Source organism: Lactuca virosa, chromosome 5 (assembly GCF_052849685.1).
Source record: "Lactuca virosa cultivar CGN04683 chromosome 5, Lactuca_virosa_CGN04683_v6, whole genome shotgun sequence".
Classification (NCBI taxonomy): Eukaryota; Viridiplantae; Streptophyta; class Magnoliopsida; order Asterales; family Asteraceae; genus Lactuca; species Lactuca virosa.
Window position 1 is genome coordinate 137,672,654 of NC_136430.1, and position 27,378 is coordinate 137,700,031.

Consider the following 27,378-nt stretch of genomic DNA (forward strand, 5'->3'; position numbering starts at 1 on the left):
AAGTACACAGCCTAACCCCTGATTGGATGCATCGCAGTAAACTACGAAGTCTTCTGTCCCTTCAGGAAGAGACAAGATAGGTGCGCTGCACAGGGCTTGCTTCAGAGCCTGGAACGCAGTGTCTTGTTGTTCTCCCCAACTAAAGGTTACACCTTTCTGAGTCAGGGTGGTAAGCGGCTTAGGGATTCTGGAGAAATTCTGTATAAATCTTCGATAGTAACCAGCAAGTCCCAGAAATTGACGGATCTCCGTGGGCGTTCTTGGTGCTGACCAATTCTCGATTGCCTTAATCTTGGAAGGGTCCACGTGTATGCCTTCTTCGCTAACCGCGTGACCCAAGAAAGTTACTTTCCTAATCCAAAACTCACACTTAGAGAATTTCGCGTAAAGCTTTTCTGCCCTTAGTGTTTCTAGGCCTTGTCTTAAGTGCTGGTTGTGTTCTTCCTCGCTTCGTGAATAGATAAGTATATCGTCTATGAATACTATCACAAACTTGTCTAGGAAGGGGTGGCACACCCACTTCATCATATCCATGAATATCGCGGGTGCGTTGGTTAGACCAAAGGGCATCACTACAAACTCGTAGTGACCATATTCATCAGATCCATGAATATCGCGGGTGCGTTGGTTAGACCAAAGGGCATCACTACAAACTCGTAGTGACCATATTGAGTCCTAAATGCTATCTTAGGAACATCACCCTCATGGACTCGTAATTGATGGTACCGTGATCTCAGGTCTATCTTTGAAAAATAGCTAGCTCCTTGAAGTTGATCGAAGAGGTCGTCGATTCTGGGTAGAGGGTAGCGATTCTTGATAGAGAATTTCGTGTAAAGCTTTTCTGCCCTTAGTGTTTCTAGGCCTTGTCTTAAGTGCTGGTTGTGTTCTTCCTCGCTTCGTGAATAGATAAGTATATCGTCTATGAATACTATCACAAACTTGTCTAGGAAGGGGTGGCACACCCAGTTCATCAGATCCATGAATATCGCGGGTGCGTTGGTTAGACCAAAGGGCATCACTACAAACTCGTAGTGACCATATTGAGTCCTAAATGCTATCTTAGGAACATCACCCTCATGGACTCGTAATTGATGGTACTGTGATCTCAGGTCTATCTTTGAAAAATAGCTAGCTCCTTGAAGTTGATCGAAGAGGTCGTCGATTCTGGGTAGAGGGTAGCGATTCTTGATAGTGAGTTTGTTGAGCTCACGGTAGTCTATGCACATCCGGAAAGATCCATCCTTCTTCTTAACGAACAAGACCGGTGCTCCCCAGGGTGAGAAGCTTGGTCTAATGAATCCCTTGCTGAGAAGTTCGTTAAGTTGGCTGGATAATTCCTGCATTTCCACTGGAGCTAGACGATATGGGGATTTGGCTACGGGGGTAGCTCCAGGAATTAAGTCGATTCGGAACTCGACTTGGCGTTCGGGAGGAACTCCTGGAAGATCCTTGGGGAAGATATCGGGATAGTTACAGACTTCAGGGATGCTCTCGAGGTCTTTAACTTCTTGTTTTTCGTTAATGATATGGGCTAAGAATGCGTGACATTCTTTTCGCAGGTATTTTTGGGCTTTAATGCACGAAATGATACGAAGGTTCGTGCTGAGTTTGTCGCCATAGATAACGAGGGCTTCGCCAGATGGCAGATTGAGGCGAATGGCTTTTTCGTAACAAAGAATATCAGCACGATTGGCGCTTAACCAATCCATTCCGATGATGACATCAAAGCTTTTTATGGAGACCGGCATAAGGTCAATGGAAAAAGAGTGGTCGTTTAGAGTGAGGGTGCAGCCTATGAATACGTTGTTAGTGCTCTCTTTCTTTCCGTTAGCCATATCGATGGTGAATGTTTCAGTTAGAGGTTGGAATTTGTGTTTGAGTAAGTGTTTAAATGTGTGACTGACCAAACTCCTCTCCGCACCACTATAAAAAAGAATGCATGCATAAGAGTTGTCGAGGAGGAACATACCCGTAACTACGGTGGGATCAGCGACTGCCTCCTCCTGACCCATAGCTAGCACCTTCCCCGTGTTGCCAGCAGTCGTTGCTTTCGGGCAATTTCTCTTGTAATGCCCGGTTTCTCCACACCCATAGCAAGCTTGGCCTATTCCAGCTCTGGGGTTTTGGTTGGTTGGTTGAACTGGTGTCATGCAAAAACAGACTGTGTGTCCCTTCTTGCCACAGTTGGTGCATTGCATGTCACGACCAGGTCCGTGGTGATGGAAGTTACATTTGTCCCACCTTGGAAGGGTTCCAGTATATCTACTGGCAGGTGCTTGAGCAGTAGGAACAACAGCAGGAATGGTAGCAGCGTGGACTGCCACTGTCTGTTGCTTCTTGGAGGGCTGTTGCGAAGGCTGGCCCTTGCGCTTGTTCTAGAACTTTTTCTTTCCACCACTCTCTTTAGGTGGTCCGGGAGCGGCTGCTACGGGTTCATGGTTATCCCCGTGATCTATCAAGGTCTGCGCCAGACGCTTGGCGTTGTCGAATGTGAGAGGTTTAGTAGCCAAAGCGTTCCCCTGAGTTGGGGGTGTCAATCCCCATATGTATCTCTCAACTTTCTTGCTTTCCGGGGTGACCATCCCGGGACACAGAAGAGCCAGGTCGCTGAACCTAGCAGTGTATGCAGCAATGTCGGAACCCTTCATCTTCAGATTCCACAGCTCTTGTTCCAGCTTTTGCATCTCGCCCCACAGGCAGTATTCAGCGAGCATCAACTTTTTCAAATCATCCCAACTCATGGCATTAGCCACCAGAAGAGTTAGGTATTTGACTTGGCTGTTCTACCAAGTTAGTGCTCTATATGTGAAGATGCACGCTGCAAACTTCACCTTGTTGGTCTCGGGGCACGCACAAATCTCGAAGATTGATTCGATTTTCTCGAACCAACGAGTTAGAGCAATGACACCTCCATTACCATCGAAGGATTTGGGCTTTGTGTTCATGAAATCCTTGTAGGAACACTCCTTCGGGTGTCCCTGACTACCATCGAGATTAAGGGGATGGGTACCACTACCCGACCCTCTAGTGCCGCTAGAGTTGATCTGCGATATAGCGGTGGGCACAACGGCTGTAACTACTGCTTGGAACACAGTAGGGTTGAACTGAGGTGGTGGCGGCGGTGGAGGATTGTTGTTCTTTCGGTTGGAATTCTTCTTCGGAGGCATCTTTCTCTAAAATAATTTATGAGAAAAATGAAGATAAGTCCTCTATAGTGGTCGGAAGTCAGGTGATATTGAATAGGATATATCTCAACCTGATAGATAAAGTGTTCTATTAAGCGATTTTACAGAGGAAGTCTACTAATACAAGTAAACAATCGCTAGAAAATAAATAGCAACACTTGGAATGAAATGTCTACAATGTGTTCGACTCTAGATAAAATACTCCTATAGTATTTTAGGTTGTGTGTTTTGTTCTATTGATCTCTTTTGTATGGAGTTTGGTAAGCTTTAGACTTGTCGCAACACCACTATCACTCCCAAACACATGTTGGTCGTATATCAAATAAATATAGTTGATCAGGCTATATTTATCCCAGATATGATTACATAACTGCTCAGGTTTGACCGCACTGTCCAACATCTAAATACTTTTGTTTTGTTCTTCTTGTGATACTGCTTCTGGTATGTATGTATACTTGTATACTTCTTATAAAATACTTATATTTTTAAAAGTATACTTTAGTTCAGAGCACTTCGCCCCCATAGTGTTTATAGTTGTATATCTTATAAGGTTTGATATACTTAGTTCACTATAAACAATGCTCTGATACCAATCTGTCACACCCACAAACCGGAACGGCGGAAACATTCGGGGGTGGGGGACGTCATGTACAGTATCACAACAATTGCATCATAGTAACCAAAGTAAACACAACCATTAAATTGAATATATATATATATATATATATATATATATATATATATATATATATATATATATTAGGTATTTACATATGTTCGATACATAGTTTGTATAACAGCAAAAGTGTAACAAAAGTATAAAAGACGCGACTCTATACGCTCCGTCTTCTTAAAAGCCTGCGGGTGTACCTGTCTACCGGTTCCCTGAGAATACAAGCGGTTTTAAAAGAGTATTAGCATTTAAGCTGGTGAGTTCATAAGTGTGTTTTTGTAATGAAAACCTGTCTGTGAATCTGTAAAATGTTTGCATGTTCTCAAGAAAACCCAATATTTTCTTTAGTAATGAAAAGTAGTCTTAAACCCTAAGACCAAAATGTACGTTCGTTACTGTATTCTGTAATAGTATATAAAAATGTTAGTCTGTATGCCTGGTTACCACCAGTTGTATTGTATAGTACGTTCTGTATGAAAACCTTTGTATGAAAACCCTGGCTACCACCAGTATGTATAGTGTGTTCTGTATGAAAACTCTGGCTACCACCAGTATGTATAGTGTGTTCTGTATGAAAACCCTGGCTACCACCAGTATATATAGTGTGTTCAGTATGAAAACCTTTGTATGAAAACCCTGGCTACCACCAGTATGTATAGTAGTTTTATTACTTAAAAGAAAACCATGTATTTGTATTCCCTGTAATCCTCCAGTTGTAGTGTAAGATAGTTCTATTAATGAAAATAAAACTATTTGAAGAATTGAAATCCCGTAAACAAAATGGTTAGTGTATATTGTTGTGAGTTTGGTATAACCATGCTTGATATGACCTAGTGACCTCTACGACGTTCTTCAGGCGTCGGATGTTATGACATTTGTCACCCTAGGCATGCCTGCCTAACTATAGCTAGCAGTTTAGGTATGGGATTGTGAGTCCTGAATAGATCTATTCACAAATCTCACGCTCTCCCTCCAGGATACTCTGGTTATACTGTGATAGGATTTAGTTCCACACCCCGAAGGGTACAATTGAAGTAGTGCCTCACAACCCTGTATTAACTAGTTAACGTGTAGTGTTGTAGTGTTCTCTTGTACTTGAAACTGTATGTATACTTGTAGAGTAAAATAATTATTTGGTATTGTACTCTTGTTTTCAGGAAAATAGTATTGTATTTCATAAACTATATCTATCATAGTTTATATGTTTGTTAATGTATAAGCTCTGGAATTGATAAAATCGTGTGTTGAATCCCAAACTATACCTATTATAGTTTGCATGTATGTTATGTATTCGTTTCACGTATTGTACTGAAAGCTTTGCAATTATGATTGTATGTTGAAAACTTACCTTATGCTCAGCATGTTACAAAAGGGATAAACCATCTAAATATTTTATAAAATGTAGTGATCTCTTGGTTGTATAAATTGCATAAGTTTTAATCCTGTTGAAATCCTTTATATAAGAACACAAAATTTCTGTGTTTTGCTTGTATTCCCCCTGAAAACGTTAAAAACAGTAAAAGTGTAGGGGTATGAACTCACAATTGATTATGTGCACGTGCTCGACAGCGAAACCGGAAAGATGGCCCTCGAGTTGGAGTACATGGAATTAACGGTGTCCTAATGATAATTACACACATAATTGTATTTACATTAGCGAAACTACTAACTAAAGTGTTAGAAAACACTTGCTTTTGGGTTAGGAATGTTACCGAGACTTGTTTGAAGTGGAAAGAGAGAATTTTCAGCCAAGGTTCTCGACTCAAGGCTGTTTGCGGCCGTGAATTGGGTTTGCGGCCGTGAACTGGATTTGTAGCCGTGAACTAGGTTTACGGCTGTGAACTGGGTCAGCATCCTTTCAAGATATGAAGGTTGTTCTTGGTGTTCTTGGTGAAAATATGAAGATTTGAAGGTTTGTTCTTAATGATATGAATGTTCTTGGGAGCAACTTGAGAGAGTTTTCGAATGAAAAAGATGAGAAATGGAGAATCTCTCCTGGAAAAACCTTTATACCGGTTGGGTTTACGGTCGGAAATGGGTTCCCGGCTGTAAACGGGTTTACGGCCCAGGGTTTACATCCCATGGGTTTACGGTCGTAAACGTCTGGCTGAACGAGTTTGTCGACTTTTCGAGGGAAATCTTGATTTTTCGAGCGTTTTTGGTTCCGAAAACTTATATAACCCCTAATTATATATTTTATATTATTTTCTAACCCACAAGAACTTAACGGAACAAATAAAATTCGAAATTTTATTTAACGGAATTTGACTTTTGTTGACTAGAAAGTATCGGGTTGTCACAAAATAAGTTTAAGGGGACCGGGTATATAAACCCGTCACCCTCCCGTGAACCCTAACCCTAATATGAAGCAACAGTTGCCGCTTATACCCTCCATCCTTCAACTGCCACCTCCTAGCCCCCATTGGAGTCGGAAAAACCCGCCACCATGTCGAGTGTTGCTGTTGCTAGCATTCCGTGGATGCTGAAGACGGAGATCGACATGGGATGTTGTCATTTCAGTCGTAAGTGAGGAAGAACGCCTCACAGCCGCCCTACCGCTACGGTTGCTGCGGATCGAAGACGCGTCCATCGTCGGACGCCGCGACTCTCCCTGTCGGAGAAGCGAACCGTGGAGGAGTTGCCACCATTTCTTCTTCTTCTTCTCTTCTTTCCGTTAGCCGCCGCCTGCTGCCAAACGTCATGACCGCCGCCGCTAGCGCTACTTTTTCCACCATTCAGATCGTCACCGTCACTGCCATGTGGCTGTCTCGCCGTGTCAGCCGCTCTCCGACCGTTGCACGCCACCAGGTGGGTGGCTACGTCTGTTTTGGCATACATAGTCGAGTGCTGCTGTTGCTAATCGTGTTTATGCTCATTTTCTATTGGCCGGAGCTGTAAAGGAACCACCATGGCGGCCAACCATGGTGGCTGCCGCCCTCTACCACCGCCGGCCACCGCAAGGGTGGTTGTGTGTGTGTTTATCTTAGTGTGTGTGTGTGTGTGTGTTTATTTGGGATTTTGTGTTGTATGTTTGTAATCGGTGTCGGAATAATCAAAGAAAACTCATAACCACCACCGTGAGGTGGTGGCTACCGTCACCAGCCACCGTGTTGGTTGGCGATGTACTTTTGCTTGTGTTTATGATTGCTTTTGGGATGCTTGGACATAATTGGACTAGAACCATAACCACCACCGTGAGGTGGTGGCCGCCGTCGTGAGCCGCCGTTGACCACCACTACCAGAGGTGGTAGTGGGTGGTGCCCGACTTATTAAACCCTAATTAACCTAAGGAAACCCTAGTTGACCTAATAAAACATTAATCAACCTAAAAAGATATCCATTAGACTAAGTGGGTTGTGATATGGTGGATAACCTATTGACCCATGTTCAAATCCTAGCACCACTCAGCTTTTGTGGCCATGGAGGTTCGCCTGCAGTGACTCCAGGGCATGAGGCAAAGCCTCATGTTTGCAGCGGGGGATTAGTCGGTGCGCGAAAGCTGGCCCGGAAACCCTCGTTAGGGAAGTTCCCTTTCCAAAAAAAACCCTAATTTTGGATATATGGGTTTTGGATTGTCGGGACCCACATTTTGGATGACCGGATTGGGATTATGTATTAAGCCCGGCCACACTATATGATTGACCTAGTAGATTGATGGACTTAATGGGTTAAGTAAGAAACACTTAACCCTAATCGTCATTTTATGTGAAAACCCTAATCTTGCTTGGGCCTTAAGTTGGGCCTTTCTATTGGGTTTTGGTGATTGGGCTAATAATGGGCCATCCGAGAATAATCATATGGACTAAGAATATATGGATGGGCTTTAGGGTAAGGCCCATGTGAGGGTTTGGGCCCAATTTGGAAAATTGTGCCATAGGTGGGCCATAATTGGGCCTTTATGATTATGAGATATTGGGCCATTAGAATGCTAAATGTTTGGACTGGAATAAATGGTTGGGCCTTAGGATAAGACCACGTAAAGGTTTGGGCCCAATTTGTAAAATTGGGTCATATGTTGGGCTTTGATTCATAGTTTGACTTTTGGGCCTTTGGATTGGGCCTTGAGTTTGAATCAAGCTAAGATGGGGGTAAAGTATTCTTTTACCCCAAGCATGGACTTATGGATATGTGTTGGAACCCAATTATTAATTGGGTATTGTTTTGATGTTGACAGTTCGAGAACCTGTCATCCATCAGCTAGAGTTTTGTCTGCGGGACTTCAGCAGTGTGAGGTGAGTTACCTTCCAGTAGAAGTGGGTCTAAGGTACCAATGTCGACCCACTAGTAAGAGTTATAGTAGATATAATTGTCTTTGTGATAATTATCTGGTATGTCATTATCTGCTATGTTTTATGTGCTAGCATGCTATGATGTTATGTGATAGAGGTAAAAGGGGTAGGATAGACCCCAATACCGGTCGATAGGGACGAAGGGGTATGCCAGCACCCGGATAAGCTAGGAAGTATATGACTTGTATGATTATACACTAGGATGTTATATGGTAGAAGTAGGGGATGAAATAGTCCCCAATATCGGTCGAAAGGACCGAAGGGGTAGGCCAGAACCCTAATATGCTAGGCAAGGTACCGGTCGAAAGGACCGAAGGGGTAGGCCAACACCCTGATATGCTAGGCTAGGTACCGGCCGACAGGCCCGAAGGGGTAGGCCAGCACCCTGATATGCTAGGCAGTTACCGGTTGAAAGAGACCGAAGGGGTAGTCCAGTACCCGGATATGTTAGACAGTATGTGTTATGTATGGTATGTGGTATGATGGGGGAACTCACTAAGCTTCGTGCTTACGGTTTTCAGTTTTGGTTTCAGGTACTTCGTTTTCAAAGGAAAGGATCCGGCTCGATCGCAGCGCATCACACTATGTTTTCCACACATGAGATCTTTGGGATTACACTCTGCTATTGTTTATGATAACATGTTTTGATTATTGACACTTTGGTTTTGACATGGTATGTTATTATGGATGTTTTCTTATACTGTTGGTTTTATAATAACCTAATTAAAAATGAAATTTTTGGTCTTGAATTTTGGGATGTTACAAGTTGGTATCAGAGCCTTGGTTTGAGGGATTCGGGCACACTCTCGGGTGTGTATGGACTCAAACTGAGGATCCATGGTTAGGTGTGGAAGGTAGTGAGCATCCATGGTATCAGTTTGAGAGGGTGACTTGGAGGATTCGGGATGATTCTTGAGGAAAGTATGGATAGGTGTGGAAGGTAGTATTGGGCCCGTACTACTAAAAGAACAGGATCCATACTCGAATCGGGGAGAGTCTTGGAGAATCCAGGAAGCCTGTGGGATAAGGATTCTTGGGTATATTTGGACCTCTTGAATGTCAGTTCGGTATAGTGTTGAGCACTCAAGAATGGGATTCAGATTCTGGTTCCGGCTCAGGAGTAGGGCCTGGACTAGTCGATGCGCGATCGCAGAATTTCATCTCATCGGAGATTACTCGCGGAGTTTTGGGAATGGACCTCGGTGGTCTTTCGTTCAGCCAAGGAAGGGATTTTGGAGCTCTCGATAGTCGTCTCGGGATCTTTCGGATTAGATTTGTCGCGGGGCAGTTAGGGGCTCATTTGAAGCTCAAAGCCTGTGAATCCTTAGAATCCTTCAGGAAGGAGGATCCTACAGTTAGTTCCTATCATCAATATCGGAAGGGAGCTTTTTGCACCATGTCCTTAGGATAGTCGAGGTATCTCAGAAGGAGGTGATCAGGAATCCTTCAGATGACTGCGGGTGTGTATTTTCTGCTACTTCTAGGTGGTTGTTGGGAAATTTATCACTTTGGAATTTTCGATTGTGTTTGAATAAGTAGATCTCAGGTCGGTTTTCTGCTATTGTCTGGGTTATCAAGGATTGTGATATGCAATTCTGCATGTCGAGAAGTCTTGGAGGAACCTACATATGGACGTAACTTGCGGAGTGGGTTCCACGTATACCGTTATCGTTCTGAGTCTTTGTCAGTAATCTATTCAGAAGTATTATTGGGAAGATCCATGGTCAGAGATTGGTGGGATAGTTCTGCAGTGAAGTCAGAGTTCAATAGCTATATCATTTGTTCGGGTATGGTCGACATTTTTCTAAAGAAGAACTTTGGAGTTCAAGGCACTACCATTGCTAGGAAAGGACTGATAGCATGAAGATGGTTGTGTCAGTTGCGGGTATTAGATGCATAAGTGTTTGGTCATTGGATGTTCAAGAAAATTATATTGCCGCATGGGTTGTGTTCGGTGAGAGTTCAGTGGTGCTGCGAGATTGGAAGTGGGGACGAGGATTCGTCAGCCAGGGTGAAGATTAAGGCCTCCAGTTGTCAGCATGGGAGGTGGATTGAGGTGTCATACCGGACCAAATTTCAATAGTATTCATCAAGATTTACGAGGATGGGCGATCTTAGGGTTTAACCTGTGATTGATCGCTAGCATTGGTAAGCACAGGTTGTCATCAGTGGATTATTAGAAAGCAAGAAGGATTGGGAATCCTTCAATTCTCACGTACCGTGAAGGCTTAGTTTAATCTAAGTGGGGGAGAATCGATCAGGTATTCAAGAGCACAAATTGGTGTGAAACTAGGATGAGTTTCGTGTCCCTGTCAGGGGGAAAGGCGGTCGAGTGGCCGTCTAGGTTGAGGATTGGGTGAGTTGGGAGTTCGGAATACGTTCCAACATTTGGTTCACGCTTTTCCTTGGCATCGGATAAAAGGTTTCATAAAACAGGTTAGAGATCCAGTTAGGACTCAAGTTCAGATAAGGGTTAGGTCTAGTGCGTGTTCGACCCACGATGGTATAGCTGGATTGGAGGTAGGACCAAGGTTGGCAGATAGTGCTAGAGTGTTGTACGTTTGCGGGTGTAGCCGTAGCATTCACGAGGTTGGCAGATAGTGATAGAGTGTTGTAAGTCTGCGGGCATAGCCGTAGCATTCACGAGGTTGGCAGATAGTGCTAGAGTGTTGTAAGTCTACGGGTGTAGCCATAGCATTCACGAGGTTGATAGTGCTAGAGTGCTGTAAGACTGCGGGTGTAGCCGTAGCATTCACGAGGTTAGCAGATAGTGCTAGAGTGTTGTAAGACTACGGGTATAGCCGTGACATTCACTAGGTTGGTAGATAGCATGAGAGCATTGTTAGATCACGGAAGGAACAATAGTACCCACCAGTTCGGGTGCAGTAGTGAGGGCGTGGCAAATCCACAAATTGGTTTATGGATTTCCCCAGAGGGATTAGACCTAGTTGCGCCAATGATAAGACTATAGGAACGCCACTACAGTTATGAGATCAAGGAAGAAAAGGACTTCTTAAGGTCATTTGTGATATAAGGCTACCATTGGTCATGTAGCAATCACTTTTAGCCTTGGAGTTGGTGACGTTAAGACTCGACGTATGGGCCCGATCAGTTAGATCAGAAGGTCGTTAGAGCCATAGTGGCAAGATAATTAGTGGTAATTATTGACAGTAGAGGATTTCGTTCGAAAGTCGTGTGGGGGCGACTGTATGGGAGTCCTTTGGCTCCGCAACGGGGCCAGAACCCGGTATTTCTGATGACTGACGAATGAATTGAGACCAGGAAGGTCTCGGTAGATTTTGGAAAGCAGCCATGTGGCAGCATGCTGTTTCGGGCAGTTTCAGTGTTTAGGTAGTATTATTATTTGTGCTTAAGGTTGCAAGTACGGACATAATAGTTGATTTTGCAGATTTACCAACATTTCTTATCGTTTTCCTTCATCTTGTTTCCTCTTGTGATCATGTCCTCAGAATTTGCAGATTTACCAACAGTGACTAACACCGCCTGATTAAATTGTCCTCTTTTGATGGATCTCATCAGATCTTCATTAATACCATTTAGATAATCCTCCATCCTGTCAACCCATTGCTCATAGTACTCTGGAATCAACATTGGAATCTTTGTTGATGATCCGAGCAAGTGAGAGAAATTAGTCATCGTTTTCACACTGAAATTCGCCATTGTTGTACGGATTTTGAAGAAAGAGATTTTTGACTCAAATATAAATCTAAGAAAGAAATCAATCAGAGATTAATCAGAAATCAATTGATCTAACACACAGAGTTCAAAATCAATTTAATCCAATCAATTGACACCAGTTTCCTGTTTCAATCTGCGGAAAATTTTGAATCAGAAAGAGCGATTCAAAAAGATGAAAAATACAAGAAAACTTCAATCGAATGTGTGAATCCTGCTCTGATACCAAATGAAGCGTGTTAGAAATTGATTAAGAACAAAGTAGATTCAATAAAAAATGTAAGGGACACAAGATCTAAATAAGATCTGTTTGGCTCAATTAAAGTTTGAAGAGTACAAGAGAGTGTTTTGAGTACAAGTAAAATGACGCTAAGTTCGTTACCCTCTACTCTACGTACTTACCCTATTTATAGGGTACAACAGACTAACAAAAAAATACAAGGACTAGACATTTAGTATCGAAACTAAACTGCCTTGTAAATAGATAATGTATCGAAACCATACTGCTTTCGAAACTTTACAGACTCTGACTACTTTCGACTTCTCACTATATACATTCGACCCAACTACTTAGCTTTTCCTTTGATGTGACCTAGGTTCATATCACTAAGTTTTAGTCTTATATTCCTGGCGACTAATGATAGTCTAGATTCCTCACTAATCCTAATGTGTACATCAAGATCTATCAAGTAAGGAACAACCAAGTAGAATCATATCGGAGGTAGGGTCTGTTTGGTATACATAGTATACTGTTTAGAAATACCACTTTAAACACCTCACTAAATCCAGCCTAGACATTATCTTCGTAAGTAGATCAATCAGTATAATGACTTGGAATCACTGATAGATCTTATCTATAGGTTCATAATAACGACTATGAACATAAATATAAGTTACACTTGAAATAAAATAAGTGTAGATTAACTTATAGAGATTTTACCGAAAACCAGGAAATTACGCGGGCAGAATCCCAACCCGAAAGCTTTTATTTGTCGGAACCTCTGACACACTAGTGCCCCGCTACTGACCAATGAAAACCCCTAAAATTTGACCTAAAGAAATCTGGAGGTTTTAGAGAGTGTAGGAAGATTTTTGTGTGAAAAAACAGAAGGACTATTTATACTGCCAGACGTGCGCGTCGCGCATGGCCAAGAGGTGCATCGCGCACGCGGGCCCTGCTGGCTCTTCTCCCCTTTCGCCATGTGTCCGATTTCCCTTGGGCTACCTCCTATTCTTATTGAACATGTCACATGTCATCTTATTATGGCACCACGTGTCATGACCACGTGGTGCCATGTCATCGTGTCTCTTGGAGGAATGGGCGGTCGACCATGCCACGTGGCGCCACCAGGTGGTGCCATGTCATCAGCCTAGGCAGTTTCTTGCAGATCTTCAGAAGAACATAATTTTCACATACGAACTCTGTTTTTGACGTTTTTATATCCTAGTAATCCTCTCGACGAGATCTACAACTTTTAGTAAGGTCCCATTAACTAATTCTGGATCTAACTAAAATTCATATTTAGATCGATTTAGACTGTTAAAGTCCGTGTGAAATTCATAACTCCTTCATACGAACTATGTTCCCGACTCTCTTTATATCGACATTTTCATATTCACAAGATCTTTAATTCTCATTTAGATTGTTTTTGTTAACAATCAACCGATTTGAATTTCGATTTCTGTGTCCGCACTGTTATGCTGAAACTTCGAAAAATCATAACTTCCTCTCATGAAGTCAGATTTCGACTTTCTTTATATGCATGGTCTCGGTTTTACAACTACTACGAATTTCATTTAGATTTCTTAGGCTAATAAGAAACCTATCTAAAATTCACTTTTTATGACACGCGTATCCCTGCCGGTTTAATCGTGAAACTTCGAAGAAGCATAACTTCTTCATACGAAGTTGGATTTTAGAGTTCTTTATATGTGCGGAATCCTTGTCATATACTATAACTTTGGTTAAGGTTATTTATCCTAAATAACCTTCTATCAAAATGTTGTTTTTATCGCTTATTATATCTTAATCGTCTAACCCGAATCTATGGGCGTTACAAGATGCTCATTGAGGATGCTCATGGAAGATGCTCATAGACTATGCTCATAGATGATGCTCATGGTCGATATACTTGAGGTTGAAGATTCCAGAAGTTACTGCATGGCGGATTATGATTGGTTAATTCCATTCATTGGCATATGGGCCTATGAGTTTGGCTCATAGTGGTTTTAGGTTTGATCCATTCACTATAAATAGGGATGTCTGGTAGTTATTTATGTGTGTCTTTATATGAACACTCTCAGTTTTACAATTACTACGACTTTCGTTTAGATTTCTTAGGCTAATAAGCAAACTATCTAAAATTCACTTAGGACACGCGTAGCCGTGCCGGCTTAATCGCAAAATTTTGAAGAAGCATAAAATTTTCATACGAAGTCAGATTTCAGAGTTCTTTATATGTGCAGAATCCTTGCCCATATACATAAATTTGGTTAAGGTTATTTATCCTAAATACGCTTCTATCAAAATGTCGTTTTTATCGCTTATTATATCTTAATCATCTAGCTCGGACCTGCGGGCGTTACAAGATGCTCATCGATGATGCTCATAGACGATGCTCATCGATGATGCTCATGGTCGATACTCTTGAGGTTGAAGATTCAAAAAGTTACTGCATGGAGGATTTTGATTGGTTGGTTCCATTCATGGGCCTATGGGCCTATGAGATTGGATCATAATGGTTTTAGGTTTGATCCCTTCACTATAAATAGGGATGCCTGCTAGTCATTTGTGTGTGTCTTTATATGCATGCTCTTGTTTTTACTATTACTACGACTTGCGTTTAGATTTCTTAGGCTAATAAACAACTTATCTAAAGTTCACTTTTTACGACACATGTAGTTGTGCCAGTTTAATTGTGAAACTTCGAAGAAGCATAACTTCTTCATACGAAGTCGGATTTCAGAGTTCTTTGTGCAAAATCGTTGTCACATATACTATAACTTTGGATAAGGTTATTTATCCTAATTCTTAAATAACATTCTATCAAAATGTCGTTTTTATCGCTTATTATATCTTAAGGGAAAATGACACATACGGCATATGAAGTTTCTAGGGTTTACCCTTTTAGTCACTAAACTTTTTAGTGGCTTTATGAGGGAACGAATTGTGTTGCAACCTAGCAATTTAGTCCCTTTAACTTATTATACCCAGTAACCATGCCACATCGTCCCAATTTGACATATCATCGATGACATGGCGACATTGTATTTAAGTATTGGACCCAAACGACGTCGTTTTGGAATGTGAAACATAGAGGCCAAGTTCACACTGTACACCTGCCTCCGTATAAAATGTGAAGCTTGTGCCCTAAAATGGCACAATTCATAACCTGGTTACCCCGACTGCACCTAAACTTCGATACCAAATGCAGAAACGATGCCTTCACGATCATCTCAAGATCACAGTTGGTCACCCAACTACAATCGGCACATGGCTGAAAATGTCTCGAATTGAGTCACAAATGAAGACCTGGCGATCAATCTGTTGCATATATAGTTGGAGGTGTCGCTTGTGAGGGAAGAGATTACAAACGACCTTCGTGAACTACGACGCAACCTCACTAGAGAGATGGACGCCCTAAATCATGAAGTCGATGATGTTAGGGCAGGTCAACTCGATCTATCTAACATGGTTGCTGATTTGAAGAATCGTTTCAGTTCAATGCAAGCGTCGTATGTTAACATTGTTTTGGGAAAAAAGAAGTCGAATAAACTGAAATGGGTCTTTGGGGTTTTTGTCGTTGCTGTTGTGGGGGTTTTAAGCTACATGTTTTTTAAATGACAGAATAACTTTAGGTTAAACATTTCAATCCTGGGGTTCTATTTTGTTTTGATGTGCATCTTGTTTATTCTCCTTATTAGTAACAAGTTTTTTTGGTTGTCTTTTGGTTTCTAGTTGTAGTATTTGGTGGTTTTGTGATCATGATGTTGTGATGATCAGTATTTTGATGGTAGTCACAGGTGATGGTTGTCGTATGTACTTAGGTAGTTGTGGAAATTCTGTTATAACTAGTTCAATATATGTAAAGATGCAGAAACACATGAATGAAATGTTGATTAAGTTAACTTGTTCTTGTTATAAATTGAGTACTCTTATAAATGTAAATGTGCATGTGTCGTGAAGTAGTAGGCATTTTTTATGTTGATTTTGTTCTTGGGACCACATGAAACAGTCAAACGTTTTATACCATTAAAACATGAACCCCAATGTTTGTTTGTGGGGACATGGGGCAAAAGAGAAGAATCTAATACCCAGATTTGTCGTTGTCTATACCCCGAAATGGAAAACAATGAAAAGTGGTTTTTTGTTGTATTTGTGATTGCCCACTTTGAATAATTGCCTGGAAAAAATGAAGGGAAGAAATGAAATACCCCTAATGGGTTAAGTCAAATAATAAAGTTATGACTAAAATACCCCTAGTGGGTTAAGTGACATAATAAATATTGACTGAAATACCCCTACTGGGTTAAGTCACATAATAAAAATTGCCTCTAATACCCCTGATGGGTTTATTAAAATAAAAAATAATGACAAAAATACCCCTAGTTCTTTAACTAATTAAAATGACAGATTTACCCCTAAACTAACATTCACATGCCCTTTCTTACCAATTAAAATGAGACTAATACACCTAGGGGGATTGTATGTAATTTAACTTCTTCGATTGACTAAAATACCCCTACTTTAATAAGTACATGAAATACCATACACCTATTGTATTAACTGATTGAAATGACTAAAATACCCCTACTTTAATAATAACATGAAGTACCATACACCTATTCTATTAACTGATTCAAATTACTAAATTACCCCTACTTTAATAATAACATGAAATACCATACGCCTATTGTATGAAATGATTCAAATGACCAAAATACCCCTACTTTAATAATAACATGAAATACCATACACCTATTGTATTAACTTATTCAAATGACCAAAATACCCCTACTTTAATAATAACATGAAATACCATACACCTATTCTATTAACTTATTCAAATTACTAAATTACCCCTAAACTAACGTTGACATGCCCTCCTGAAAAAATGTTAATGACTAAAATACCCCGTACACACTAATATAAAAAAGACCATACATATTATAAATACAAACACGCATCCAAATATCAAACGTTAAGATTGTTATAACATACATCAACATAGCAAACATAAATTCCCTTGTTCAATCCACATAACAGACACATAATTAGAAGTGTAATTAATCTAACTCCATTGGCGATCCAACACTACTACCTTCACCTTCAACTCTTTTAGCAAGCTTTAGTTTAAGAATTCTCTCTGACTTTTTCCTCTTGCTTGGTTGACCCGTAGTATTCACTTTCCTAACAACTTGATTAACCCTGACCAGTTCCTCAGCTTCATTAACCCTCACCACTTGCTCAGATTCGTTTACCCTCATAACTTCATCAGTTTGTGGCTTAAGTGCATCACCCATAACAACATCTTCTCCACCCCCTTGCATATTTACTGATTCTTGTGTTTGCATGATTTTTTGTTTCTTTGTGACATTAGTTTTAGGTGGCCTTGGCACTTGAGTGCAAGTGGTCTTTTTATGCCCTTTCTCTTTGCATATGCCACAAGAAACCTTTTTTCCTGCCTTTGAGACAGTGTATTTTCTAGACATTTCAGAAGCATCCCTTATTCTTTTGACTTTTGGCCTGCCTGGCATTCTTCTTCTTAAAGGAGGAAATGGAGGTGTAAAGGTTGTTGAAGGCCACATGTTCATCCCATTCATGCCACTAATAGACTTTTTGTAAGTATTATGGAAGAAGGCTGCCAGGTACAAAGGGTCTACATATGGCCCATCAGGTGTTACGTTTAAAAACGCTAATGTAGCTACTGAATGAACACAAACATACCCATTTAGTTGCCATAACCTACAACTGCATTCCTTTTTTGTGACATCGACAATGTATGACTCATCCATATTCCGTGTTTCAAACTTCATACTCCCACAAGACACAACCTGCCAATGCCTACATAAAGTAATGCAAGTTTTAGAGTTGACAGAGGTAAGTTATGTATGAAATAAAAGTGTGCATACCTTTGCTCATTTTGGAGAATATTTAATTTTGTTCTGATGTTTGGACAAACAGAATAACGATTCCATCCTTGACCTGTGAGTTTCATAGTGACCATCCTTTGCATCACATATATATGAATGTCCTCCAACATGCTGATAATAGGTTTCTTCCTAACATCCAAAATGACACTATTAAAGCTCTTTGAAAAGCCATTCTCTACATATCCACATGATTGGTGAACTCTAAAAAAAGCTAGAGACCAAGTCTTTGGATCTCTATCCATAAGATGCTTAACCGCTTCAGGATTCAACTTTTCAATATCTTTCATGGTTGTGTTAAAATGTGCTTCAGTTGTTGCCTTGCTTGCTCTCCAAAACAAATTTTCAAACTTGGCTCTACTAAACCTCTTTCTAAAATTAGCATATATATGCCTAGCACACTGCCTATGTTCTGCTGCTGGGAATACTTCTTTGACTACCTCAACCAAACCCTGCATATGTACCGGTAATAGGTGAAGTTAGAAATGTAAATATTTATTATATTATTTATTATACTATGTTAAATACTTTACAAACATACCTTGTGTTGATCAGAAATTAAGACCAAATCACTTCCATCATTCCAACATTGCAAATCTTCTGCAAGATTTTCAATGAACCATTTCCAATTCTCCTTGTTTTCCACACATACAACTGCCCAAGCAATTGGGAATATTCCATTGTTAGCATCCCTACTAACAGTACACAGCAACTCACTTTGGCAAAAAGTTTTCAAGAAACAACCTTCTAAGTTAATGATCCGTCTACACCCTCCACGCCACCATTCTTTGACTGCATCAAAACATATGTAAATCTTTATGAAGTAATTTTTACCATCAGGCATTGTATCCACATAAATTTTAACAGTGGATCAAGGATTTGATCTTTTAATCTCATCACCGTAAGACCATATTCTAGCATAATTTTCTGCAACCGTGCCTTCAACTAGACTTAATGCATACTTTTTGGCTCTCCTACACTGACTCATACTTACAACAATGCCAAAAGTGGTTTTCACCTCCTCTTTTAGTAATCTCACACTCATCTTCTGATTGTTGAAAAATTATTAGGTAAAGTGGGTACCTATCCATCTATAAGTTACAATTGATATGGATTTGAAATTCTTTGAACAATTGTGCTCACTAATAAGAGACTAAATTTGGAAAGACTTATCATCACCCATCCATGAACCCCAAACCTTAAATGTACATTTTCCATCACAACATTTGGCTAGCAACCGTCTACTATCCTTTTTCACAAAACATAATTGATAACCATTTGCAACAACATAGTTACAGAGCATGTGTTTCAATTGTTTAGGACTCTCAAACCTCATACCTAACACAAGTTCCTGCTCCTTCCAGTGAAGCTTTTCATCGAAAATGTTTGGCAACTGAGGATAAACATCTTCATCCTCATCCATGGCTTCTTCCAAAGGGCCCCCCAAAGCTACATTGTCACCCATTTCGACATCAGGGCCATTATCCTTTTTGATAAAAATGAGGGCTGCTATGGTTATCCTCATCTTCATCAGCATCCACATCCTCAGTCCCATGGTCATCCTTATCCTCATCCTCATCTTCATTTTCATTTTCATCCTCATCATCCAAATGGCATGTCACAATTTCTTTAACTAGTACTGCACCATCAAGAACTTTTTCCACTATGTTATGAACTACCTCTTCTTTGTGTTCTTCCAACCATTCCTGCATGTTAGTATTACCAAAATGGTCTACATATATAGGTAGTATAACACCACATTCATACGCTATTGCTATAAAATCGATATAATCCAACTCATTCGAAATTAAGGTCAGACCTTTGGGAAAATGAATATCTGGTTGGCAGTAATAGAGCTTCGCACACTTTTCTCCGGTGAACCTTTCGATAAATTCATAACACCCGATCTTGTCCATGCCTGCGAAATCGATGTTCGATAACCTCTGAGTAATCCCCCCGGTGTAGCGGATGGGGTATTTTGTAAAGATTCCTTGGAAATGCACATCGACTTGGATGAATACGGGATCCATGTTTGAGGTTTGAGGGGACAGAACGAAAGTAAGGGTTTATCGAACAAGCTGGAAGTGGTGAATGGTGAACAGTAGACGGGAAAAGATCTCATTTAAGTTAAACTATTAGTAAATGACATGGCATACACAGTCATCAAGGCAAGAGGTTTACGTAACACATGTGGCAGGAATATGACCGGATGACCCCTTCACAATTGACATAATGACGTAATTGACCCGACAAAATAAAGTTCGTACCCTCATAAAGCCACTAAAAAAGTTTAGTGACTAAAATGGTAAACCCTAGAAAGTTCATATGTTATATGTGTTATTTTCCCTATATCGTAATTGTCTAGCCTGAATCTAATGGCATTACAAGATGCTCATCGACGATGCTCATGGAAGATGCTCATCGATGATGCTCATGGAAGATGTTCATAGACAAAATAAAGTTCGTTCCCTCATAAAGCCACTAAAAAAGTTTAGTGACTAAAATGGTAAACCCTAGAAAGTTCATAGGCTATATGTGTCATTTTCCCTATATCGTAATTGTCTAGCCCGAATCTAATGGCATTACAAGATGCTCATCGATGATGCTCATGGAAGATGTTCATAGACGATGCTCATCGATGATGCTCATGGTTGATACTCTTGAGGTTGAAGATTCCAGAAGTTACTACATGGCGGATTGTGATTGGTTGATTCTGTTCATGGGCCTATGGGCTTATAAGTTTGGCTCATTAGGGTTTAAGGTCTGATCCCTTCACTATAAATAGGGATGCCTACTAGTCATTTGTGTGTGTCTTTAATTGTAGAGTGATAGACAAATCTCTATTGAATTGTATTTGTAACCTCTGTCTGAGAACTCATAAATAAAGAATACCCCCCTCCTGCCCATGGACGTAGGTCACATTGACCGAACTACATAAATATTGTGTCTTGTGTGCTTTTTGGTTTTGCTTGTTCTTCGCATTACTTCCTAACATGTGGTATCAGAGCTTGGCAAGTGGCATCAAATTTGTTCTGATTTCCTAACAATATATATATATATATATATATATATATATATATATATATATATATATATATATATGGTACTGAACTCTTTCTTCTCGGTTTGTCAATTTTATTTACGTTCCCACTTCTCTATTTTACATTGCACTAGGCTATAGGGAGTGGGGAAGGCAAAAGTTTTGACAAGGATGAGGTGGAGGAAGGAGGCAGCTGAGGTCTCTCTCTCTCTCTCTCTCTCTCTCTCTCTCTCTCTCTCTCTCTCTCTCCGGAAGAACACTGTCACATAGTCTCTCTCTTCGGCAAAGGGGAGAAGATGAGGTTGAGGGGTAGGGGCCTTCAAAACCCTAAACACGATACTCTCTAGCTTTAAAGAGGACAAGAGAACACAATAGTATAGGATCCCTTAGAGCCACTTTTATCAGTTTCATGTCTTAATTTCAAGTCGCCTCACTAACAAGAGTTTCATTTATTCAAAACTTGCCTCAATGTTAAGTACTTCAGATCACAAATTTAAACTTAAAACCATGTCAAGCATTTTAAAAATTGTCCAAAACATATTTTAATACTTTCTTTGTTAATTATATATTATTGTTATAACAAAATATATATTTCGATATTTTAAAATTATCACTTCCTCATCAAAACAAACGTTTGGATTATCACTTCCTTATTAAAACAAACATGTAGAAACTTCGACTAAAAATATTTTATCTTAAAGTGAAGAATCTAAGATACAACTTGATTTGTACATCTGCATCAAGAATCCTTTCCGTTTATCACAAATTTTAAACAAATTAATAGGTTAATGTCATAACAAACCACTTTGTCATCGGTTTTGATATGCAATTGAACCAGAGACTAAAATGGTGTTAATCAGACAAAAACTGGAACTTTTGTCCCACCCAAAAAGGTGGAACAAGATAGGAAAGAAGCTTGCTCTGTTTGTGGTGCATGCAAAAGATGTGAATGCCCTCATCATCATCCATGTCATCGAAAATAGCAGTAGTAACTTTTCCAGTCCCATTCAATTCTGTCCAATGCAGCAAACGCAATCTTAAGAATGTCACAATAGCATGCTAACTCAAAAAGTAGCAAATTCGATCCTAGGTTTTAATGGCACCCTCCAAATAACATTATACATTTCGCAAGTACAACAAAAATTTGAAGATATAATCACTAGCAATAGATATTTTGAACAAATCGATAGAGCAGCAAACGAATATATCTATCAACAAATGGAAGTTTAAAACCTCACTCACCAAGCAATAAATATAATCAATTATAATATAATGACCACAAAACCGAAAATTAGGATAAAACACAAAAACCAAAGAGAGAACATAGCGGTGGTGGTGGTGACAAGTTACTAGAAACGATGATTACCTTCTTGTTTGTTAACAACTCCACATGTCCATGTCTGCTTTTCTTACTTCACATGAAACATAACAAGAAAAATAAAGATTATAATAACAAAAACAAACTCAACCATCAAAAGCAACAAAATACGTTCTTACTACTTACTACTTAGAAGCATTTCCTATGGACGATAGATGGACCAGATTCGTCATACTCTCCCTTGGCAATCCACAACTGATTTACACACAAGAAAAGTAAGTTGGTCAAATACTTTTTACGAAAAATTATGAAAATAGCAGCGTACTTTTCTCCTTTTTACTAAATATTGGGTATGTACTTCATTCTTCCCCATAATAGCAATGCACTAAAATTTCTTTACCCATAGTAACAATATGTACCAAGTGAATTACATTATTTGTATTGGTAGCAAATGTAAGTACGTTGTTAATGTTAGTAAAAAAAAAAATAAAGTAACGTTGCTATAATCAATAAACGAAAATTGAAGTACAATGTTATTTATGGGTAAAAGAATACAAGTATTTTGCTAATATGCGTATAGATTAAAGTATGTTGCCCGTATTGGTAATGAATGTGAAGTATGTTGTTTTTCCAATATTCCTTGCAATGTACATACATTTCTTTAGCCATAATAGCAATGTACTTAGAATTTTTATCGATGATAGTAATATTCAACCATAATAGCAACATACCTATATTTTTTTTACACAAATAACAACCCACTTACAATTCGTTACCCATAATAGCATCGTAGTTACATTTAAATACTCATACAAAGAATACGTACCAACGACCATGCGACTACTATTGGTAAAAAAATTAAAGCAACTTTACTATTATCTGTAAAAAATGTAAGTACATTGCTACATGGGTAAAAGAATATATATATATATATATATATATATATATATATATATATATATATATATATATATATATCTATTATGCGTAATGAATAAAGTAAATTGCCATATCAGTGATGAAAGTATGAAACTAAACTAGGTTCCCTGCAATTTGGCCTATTTTTTTAAAACATCATTGTACCGGACAACACTTAATGGGGCAAGGACTTAACCCCAGTAAGCTTTATACAGATGTTTTTTTTTTTTTTTTTTTTTACTTTATGCAGAAAGAAAACGACTTTAAACATCATTTATTTATCCAGACAGACAACACTTTATCAGGGTTTTAATTTACCTGTTGGAAGGTGCTGAGAGATGCAAGGATTGATCCTCCGATCCAGACACTGTATTTCCTCTCCGGGGGTGCAACCACCTTAATCTTCATGCTACTAGGAGCAAGGGCAGTGATTTCCTTGCTCATCCGGTCAGCAATGCCCGGGAACATGGTTGACCCACCACTAAGCACAATATTTCCATAAAGATCCTTCCTGATATCAACATCACACTTCATGATAGATTTGTAGGTCATCTCATGAATACCAGCAGCTTCCATTCCAATGAGAGATGGCTGGAAGAGAATCTCTGGGCAGCGGAATCTCTCTGCCCCAATCGTGATAACCTGTCCGTCGGGCAGCTCATAGTTCTTTTCAACAGAGGCACTCGCACTACTTTTTGCAGTTTCGAGTTGTTGCTCGTAATCAAGAGCCACATATGTAAGCTTGTCTTTAATGTCACGGACAACTTCCCGTTCGGCAGTAGTGGTGAAAGCGTGGCCTCTTTCGATCAGGATTCTCGTTAGGTAATCTGTGATGTCACGGCCAGCGAGATCAAGACGGCGGATGGTGTGAGGAAATGCGTACCCTTCGTAAATTGGGATCATGTGGGATACACCCTCTCCGGAATCCAACACGATGCCTGTGAGAAATATTATTGTTGACATTTATCCCACACAGATGGATAAAAAAAAAAAAAAGGTGGAGAGTGTTCATGCCAGTAAAAAGGGTCCAAGGCTTTAGTTTTGAAAAATACATTTTAAGGGTCAATTTGGTTGGCTTAGGCGGGGACTAGTCTAGTCGGATTACCTAAATAAGAAAGGAACTAATTTTAGGAAAATCAAATATGACCAATATCATAACAAAACAAGTGAATAACAAGATCAAAACAAAATGTCAAGTATTCAGCAACGACTTCAAGTCTTTATCACCATAATAAGTTTAAAAAATGTTAGAATATTAGGTTGCTCTGCGCCTTCTCCCTCTTCTTTAATGATATAAACGTCATATGATTTGTTACTATCCACATCAGCCGAAAGTAAATTAAGTTGGTGACTTAAAAATCTGGGTGTCCCTTCCACCTAAAGGCTTTTGGGAGTGAGTTCTACACTTAGGTTTATGGCTTGCTACAGGCCTAGTATGGATGGGGACGTATCAGAAATTTTCATTCAATTCCATGATGGAATGAAATGAAAACGTCACTTGACTAAGGAATGGAAATCAGCATAATGGAAAGAATCACATTACTTCATGATGGTCCATTCAGTGGGCAAAACAAGCATGTTTTTTTTCCAATTCCAATGGAATGAACCATTCCATTCCAATGATGGTTCCATCATACCAAATGCTACATAAGTAACTTACTTGTATTTGAGTGTAAAAAGGTGTGAGTTAAACTTTTAGAAAGTGTGGCTGCGATTGAGAGTTTGCTTGAGAGAATAGACATTAGTCTGTTTGATTGTTACAATTTCTCATCCATTTAGGTCTATTATTTTCTCCGGTTTTGCAGTTCTCCACGTATATTTTTGTATTCTTATTTTTCTATTATTTTTCATTGGAAGGGCTGTTGCAAATCTTTACTACCATTTTCCCAATACCAAAATGCAAACATAGTTGAAAACAAAAGAGTAATGTGAAACTAACCAGTTGTGCGGCCACTCGCATACAAAGAAAGCACGGCCCCGATTGAAATGTACATGGCGGGAACATTGAAGGTCTCAAACATGGCTTCAGTCATCTTCTCTCTGTTTGCCTTGGGATTTAATGGTGCCTCAGTAAGAAGCACAGGGTGCTCTTCAGGAGCAACACGAAGCTCATTATAGAAAGTGTGATGCCAAATCTTTTCCATATCGTCCCAGTTGCTGACAACACCATGCTCAATTGGGTATTTCAAAGTCAAAACACCACTTTTCCACATGGCTTCATCTCCTAAATAAGCATCCTTCTGGTTCATGCCCACCATAACACCAATGTGTCGTGGCCTACCCACAATATTGGGGAACACTGCCCTAGGAGCATTATCACCAGAAAACCCTGCCTATAAATTTAATCAATGAACAAAAAAAGTCCAATTTAAGTAACCTTTTACCTAATTAATGCAACAAATATATTTTTTAGACAAAATACGCAACGTTTCATTCTAAGAGCAAAATATGCAACATGATAAACAGGGTACCTCATGACTTGGCACCAGTTAAATGCTTATTTATTTATAAAATGTTTCACCTTTTTACTATTTAATGCAATAATCTATGACTTTTTTTTTATCACTTTATGCAACTAACACGAATTAGCAACCACCTTTTAGCCTGTTCTAGGTAAAATATTGTATTTTTTGGAGATAGATAGAAACACTGTTGCGTATTTCATCTAAAAACTAATTTCTTGCATAATCGAGAAAAACTATGATTTTTCATTACTTAAACAAGCATTTATCCCTTATTTAAATTCAAAGTACGAGAATCCAACCAACTCCAGAAAGTTTCATATGACTAGGAAATAGCAACATACGAATTATGCTAACCTTCACCATTCCAGATCCAATGTCAAAAACAAGGGGCTGAATCTCCTCAGAGTCTGACATTTCTATAAACCTGCAACAGAAACATCAAAATACTATGAATTTAGAAAACAAGATTTTTGTATCCCAACTATTTTCCAGTAGTCCTTAGCTTATTTTGCAAGAAATACGCAAAAAAATCCCAGTAATATCCGCTGGATATTTTCCTATTATTCTCATATGGTCAAAAGAACTTCAAACTAACTCCCACCAAACAAATCAAAGTTACCAAGTACTACCATATAGATTTTGATGACCATCTCAACGGATCCTCACATATTTAATAAATTTTGTGAAATCGAGAATGCAATTCAAACAGAACAAAACCTCAAGATATCTGCACTACAATAAATCTTTTTCACAAATCTTTGGGGTCCTAGGCAGCAAAGTGAAAAAGGTATGGAAATTAATAAACAATTATTAGAATTATAAAAAACTGTAATGAAAAACGTCTTTACACTCACAAGCTTATTTGACTTACTAATAAACTCCATTGTGAACGTCTAAATTCTACACGTCACTCATCTTACACAGTTCAGAATCAAATCAGTCAATCATAACAACCAACTGACCAGATTTACCAATAAAAAACAGATATTGTTCGCTATACTGTGAGATATCAAAAAATAACGATTTCAGTTGCATTTAAAGAGAAGATTCGATACGGATCCTTACTGAATGTCAAGAGACACAGATCGGAAATTAAAAACGAAAAACACATTAAAATTGCAAGATAATCGCAGCAAACCTTTACTGTTACAGATGGAAGAGAAGCAGCATAAAGCAACCTCCAATTGCCGGCAGCTCAAATCCTAGGCTCCGGTGTGGTTTGGTCCGTTCGGTGGAGAAGGTCATCGTAAGATGGAAGGTTGACTTATGGAATTAATTAGGAAGTATTAGGTAGAAGAACATTTAAAAAAACAAATCATGCTACTTAATGATTATATATATATATATATATATATATATATATATATATATATATATATAGTTTGCTGATTCTATATAGAGAAAATTGTAAATTTAGCCAAAAACCCTAATTACTTTGTGAAAAATAGCAAAAAAAAAGACCGAAGTTGCAAAAATAATCATCAGGTTCGTAGATGGTTAGGCTATGTTTAGGCTATGTTCGCAGATGGAAGAGAAGCAGCATAAAGCAACCTCCAAGTTGCTAAAGAACAGTCTGTGCTTCAGCTTCTTGTACATTCGTAAATGGACTAGTCCATCTGCAAACATAGCTAGCCATCTGCGAAC

General features: G+C 39.2%; 1 protein-coding gene across 2 annotated transcripts; it reads right to left on the minus strand.

Annotated features, from left to right (window-relative positions):
* Window positions 1-21,707: 21,707 nt before the first annotated feature.
* Window positions 21,708-27,019, minus strand: LOC145112542 (actin-7-like). 2 transcript variants are annotated; one of them, XM_079048694.1, is made up of 7 exons: window positions 26,873-27,019; window positions 26,089-26,158; window positions 25,209-25,602; window positions 23,588-24,207; window positions 22,538-22,606; window positions 22,400-22,441; window positions 21,708-22,046 (listed from the first exon to the last, which is right to left on the minus strand). In XM_079048694.1, the coding sequence occupies exons 2-5, from the start codon at window positions 26,146-26,148 to the stop codon at window positions 22,541-22,543; spliced, it is 1,140 nt and encodes a 379-aa protein (XP_078904820.1). In that variant the 5' UTR covers window positions 26,149-26,158; window positions 26,873-27,019; the 3' UTR covers window positions 21,708-22,046; window positions 22,400-22,441; window positions 22,538-22,540. The 2 variants fall into 2 exon arrangements, with proteins under 2 accessions (XP_078904820.1, XP_078904819.1); XM_079048693.1 differs by having other exon boundaries at window positions 22,400-22,445.
* Window positions 27,020-27,378: the final 359 nt, after the last annotated feature.